The sequence below is a fragment of the Poromitra crassiceps genome, assembly GCF_964638095.1.
Source record: "Poromitra crassiceps genome assembly, chromosome: 13".
In the NCBI taxonomy this organism is placed as follows: Eukaryota; Metazoa; Chordata; class Actinopteri; order Beryciformes; family Melamphaidae; genus Poromitra; species Poromitra crassiceps.
The window spans coordinates 40708291-40713290 of record NC_139644.1 but is presented as its reverse complement, the minus strand read 5'-3'; the positions used below and the strand labels follow the sequence as shown (position 1 = coordinate 40713290).

General features: G+C 45.0%; 1 protein-coding gene across 1 annotated transcript in view; it reads left to right on the top strand.

Annotated features, from left to right (window-relative positions):
* The window catches only part of LOC310788694 (protein kinase C beta type-like), a gene marked incomplete at its 5' end in the record, with an annotated part of 166743 nt that overhangs the window by 99061 nt on the left and 62682 nt on the right, over nt 1-5000 (top strand). Inside the window, one exon of the mRNA XM_083650236.1 lies at nt 4188-4328. Coding sequence (XP_083506362.1) covers nt 4188-4328 — 141 coding nt within the window. The remainder of the gene's footprint in view (nt 1-4187; nt 4329-5000) is intronic.

The window sequence follows — 5000 nt, the reverse complement described above, 5'->3', positions numbered from 1 at the left end:
ATACACAGAACTTTTAAACTGTTTATGAAATACTGGTGCCTCTAAATGACCTACAGTGTACATGGGCAAATGTGACAATCGGCCAGGAGAATGGATATCACTTTGTTGTTAGTCAAACTCACATGCATGCGCTGCGCGAGGGACGGGGGGGGGGCGCTACAGGGAGAAGTGAAGCCTCTACCCCGGCGGCCTCTCACCTGGCAAGACCGCAGCTTCACTAAACCCCCGCCTGCGGCCTAGCGGAGCCGACGCTGCAGACAGCTACAAGGGCTTCCTGAGGAGCGGATTTTTTCTCTCTCAAAACAATTGAAAACCACCGTCATGTTAAAGCTGAGTAAGGAGATTGATTGTCATCGAAACATTGAATGAATTCAATCAATCAATCAATCAGACCCGCCAGCCGATGTTGTAGGGTGAGTAGATCAGGTACCAACACCGGTTGTTTGGAACTATTGCGGGTCTCCATGATCCGCCATTGCTGTAAAAGATTTGCCCTGATGAAGTGAATGGAGATGACGCAACTCTTTCTCTCAATAGCTGGGTTTCCATCCAAAGGTATCGCAACTTTGAATCAAATTTTCAGAAAGTCGGCAAAAGAAAATGCGATACTACACGTCGTTTCCACCCACTACCGTTATGCGTAATATCAGGAATGGTGAAGAGGAGGTTCAATTAATTGACGTGATTAAAACATGGCCAGACACCAGTCAAACCCTCAAACGAGGGAAATTAACCCCGTTCTCTGAATAAATGTGAGGTAAAGAGAAAACATCCTGGCCTGATATTCAGACTGAAGCGGAGGAAATCATGATGGGAAGCTTGGTGACGGAGAGCAAACTGCTGCTGTCACTCTGCTAACGTTACACGTGTTGTCTCGCTATGAAAAACATCACATATTCATTTACCGTAAATTCCGGACTATAAGCCGCACCGGTGTATAAGCCGCACCTGCAAAGTTGACTATTTTTTTCTTATATAAGCCGCACCGGACTATAAGCTGCGGGTGTTTTAATGTTTTTTTTTTTTTTTTTTTTTTTTTTTTTATTGTGTTTTAATGTTTAATTACCATATGTAAGGGTTCATGCACAGAGGGGATTGTCGGGAAAGAGATGGCTGTTTGAGGAAGCTCCCATTTATTAACATTTCAACAAAACAAACAACATAACACAACACCACCTGTGTTGTTATTTACAGTGCACACAGTGTCATACAGTGTCATACAGTGTGGTGAAAAGAGGGCAAGAGAGGAAATTAAAACAGAAGTGGATTTATAGTTAGAAAGAGTGCTAAAAAAGAGAGATTTTTTTTTTTTTTTTTTTTTTTTGGAAAAAATCCATAGATAAGCCGCACCGTTATATAAGCCGCAGGGGCCAAAAAAGGCCAAAAAACGGGAAAAAAGGTGCGGCTTATAGTCCGGAATTTACGGTAATAGTTCTTGATTATACAGAGGTATGTAAAATGTATTACCAGACACCACTGTTCAATTCGGCATATATATATAATCCACAGAGATGTTACTGTAAGTGAATAAAATGTCAATTCTGGATGGGAGTCGCCTGAAATCCCGCTGTCTTCCTCTGTTAAAACTGTATGTATTTGAATGGAGTTTGGTTACAGATTCGCCAAAGCTGTTTCCATTGCATTTATTGCATTTCTTTTTATCGATACACCCTACTTTTCCGCCTCCCTCAAGCGTGAAAACTTTTTTGCGATATTTGGAATTTGGAATATCATTTTCTGGTGTTTCCACTCAGGATTTTAATGCGCAATTTAAAATTTTGCATAAAAACAGGTGGATGGAAACCTGCTGTAAAGTGATCCAGCAGATTTCCCTCCAAGGCAAACAATACAAAATGCAGTGCAGAGGCTATGAGAGGCTGCCAATCGTCTTGGCTGTGGTCTTGTTTGTGTACTGCAATTATCCTAATGTCTCCAAATGAAAGTAGCAGTGATTTATTGATGTCACATAGCACCTTAAATTTGACTGGACGGTTGCCAGTTTGAATCCCTGGACCAGCCGAGGATATGTGGGTGGGGAAAGTGAATTAAGTAGCTCTGCTCTCCCGGAACAACTACAGTCAAGATGCCCTTGGGCAAGGCTCTTAATCCAAAATTCTCAGACTCAAGACTGGTTGTACTGGACAGCATTGTATGAATGACTGGATGTATAACCAGTAGGAACTTGTGTAGGAACCTGGCACTGGAAAAGGGCAAGTGTGTGTGTTTAACCTTCCCCGGATAAACAAAGCTTCAAGTAAGTACTTAAACTAAGCACATTTGTGAAGCCTGACAACTAATGGTGAAAAGTGGAATATGGAACTGGCCATGTGCTATTGGCTCGTTTTTGGGGCCAGATGAGGACATCTTCTATAAGCTCTTTTCACAGCAACCGTTTTGAGGTGGTAAAGCAGGAAGTAAAGCAGGTAATACCATGAATGATTGTTCCATTCCATGTAGGTGTTCCAGTGCCAGGCCCCTCATTACAGTGCCAGGCCCCTCATTACAGTGCCAGGCCCCTCATTACAGTGCCAGGCCCCTCATTACGATGAGCTGAATGGACATCTTAGCGTCTGTGAAGACGTATCCGAGTGAAAATAAACGTTGCTTTGACTAGAACAGGGTCGTGAGGCGGGACATAAGAGTGTGGATGATTTGATTGGACCGTTTTGCCGACTGGAGTTCACGTTGGCCAATCCTGGCACTTGTATGTGTTCTGCCCCTACGCGAGTGGGGTCCGCATAGAACCGGGCAGCCGACTGCTTCCGTGCGGACACGCCGAGGCAAGAGAGCTGCCTGTTGGCTTGGAGCGTCGACTAGCCGTAAAGAGCCGCGGTAATACAATATTCCTGGAATGCGAGTTTAACGGACCAGTTACATGTCCTTTGCATTCTACATCAAATGAAGACATTACCGTTAGTTTTATTTTGTGTGTTACATACTTATTGGCCAAGTATATTAACATTTATGGGCTTAGAAAATTCTGCCCAGGTTACAGGTACTAGGCAGCCATCTTGAGTTGAAATTTGATACTTCTTTGTGATGTCAGCATACTGTAGATTAGACTTTGCACACATTATTAAATAGGTGCACTGAATACCCAGGGGTGTGATCTAAAATTAAAAGTAATTTTTGGGTTCAGCTCGACTTTAATGCTATTTTTACTTGTTGTACTCTATAGAATCTACAGCAGTGGTTCTCAACCTTTTGCCACCATGTACCACCTCAGAAATGAGCACCATATGAAAGTATGAGAGAGAGGGAGCCCCACGTAACACCAGTGGGTACCTGTACTACAGGTTGAGAACCACTCGTCGGCACCAGTGGCTCCTGCATTACATTACTGGCTTTCCTTGGGAAGCTAAGCAGGTCTGGCCTAGGATACTCCTTGGATGGGAGACTGGTGCTGGAAGTGGTGTTGGAGGACCAGTAGGAGGTGCTCTTCCCCTCTGGTCCAAATGGTCTGATGAATAATCTGATCTGATTAATAATCTCCCAAATGCCCCAGGGCAGAGACAGGAACTCTGTCCTGTGAGTGAGCACCGTCCTTCGGATGAGACGTTAAACCGAGGTCCTGACACCCCGGTGCCCTGGGGGGTGTAACCCCGGTGCCCTGGGGTGTGTAACCCCGGTGCCCTGGGGGGTGTAACCCCGGTGCCCTGGGGGGTGTAACCCCGGTGCCCTCCCTCAATTCCCAAAACAGGCCTTCCTTCAATCATGGCCACCTAATCATCCCTCATTACTTAATTGGCACATTCAACTCTCCACTGTGATAGGCTGATGTGTGGTGAGCATTCCGGCGCAAACTGGTTGCTGTGCATCACCCAGGTGGGTGCTACACATCGGTGGGGGATGAGTTGAGTTCCCTCCCCCTCCCTCCTCTGATATGTGAAGCGCTTTGAGTGTCTAGAAAGGCGCTATATAAATCCAATCAATTACTGATCTATAGAGTACAACAGGTGGTGACATCACATGGCACCAAAGACCAGCCACTAGCAGATGGACAGTTCAGTTCAGTCCCCTACTTTTCACCATTAAATGTCAGGCTTCACCACAGATTTGAGTTTGGGCTTTAGCTTCTCTTTAAAATAAGATTGATTCATTTACATTTTGTGTTGTTTGTACCTTCTCAACACATGAGGTCGGAGTTTGTATCTACTCTTGATGTGTCCCGCTCATTTCCTCCCCAGAGGGCTAAGATCGGTCCCAGCAAGCACGCAGAAGATTCAGCCAAAGCTGCAGCCCGCTTCGACTCCAACGGCAACCGAGACCGTATCAAGCTCTCCGACTTCAACTTCCTCATGGTGCTGGGCAAGGGCAGCTTCGGCAAGGTGAGTTCCTGCTGTGTGTGTGTGTGTGTGTGTGTGTGTGTGTGTGTGTGTGTGTGTGTGTGTGTGTGTGAAAAGTATCGATATTTTTTTTATACTCGTTTGCAACACTATCGATACCACCAGTGCTTTCTCTTAAAGAAAAATTCAAGCATACTACTGATGTATCCCTCCCTCTCATTGGTGGGTATCTGTGGCTGCAACAAGCTCAAAGTGTTCTCATAGGCTGATGACTAGAGCAGAGGCAATCTGCTGTGTAACCGCAAAGTTTTTAATGAGTTTGATCATTGATCTAGTTTATCTAGGTGATGGAGAAGCGTGGGTCTGTTCATGCATCGCTCTTTGTTTATTTGTAGTTTATCTAGGTGATGGAGAAGCGTGGGTCTGTTCATGCATCGCTCTTTGTTTATTTGTATGCCTCTTGATGTGTTGGTTGTCATGTCCTCCCCGTTGGATCGACAATGGTATCACAATGGTATTACAATGGTAATGGAGTATCGATATTTTCCTGGGTATCGAAGTTAGAAATTCTACTATCGTGACAACCCGTGTGTGAGTGTGTGTGTGTGTGTGTGTGTGTGTGTGTGTGTGTGTGTGTGTGTGTGTGTGTCACACTCACAGAGCTCAGAGAGGAAAGGATGGGGAGAAAGAAAGAACATGATGTGCAGGTAGATG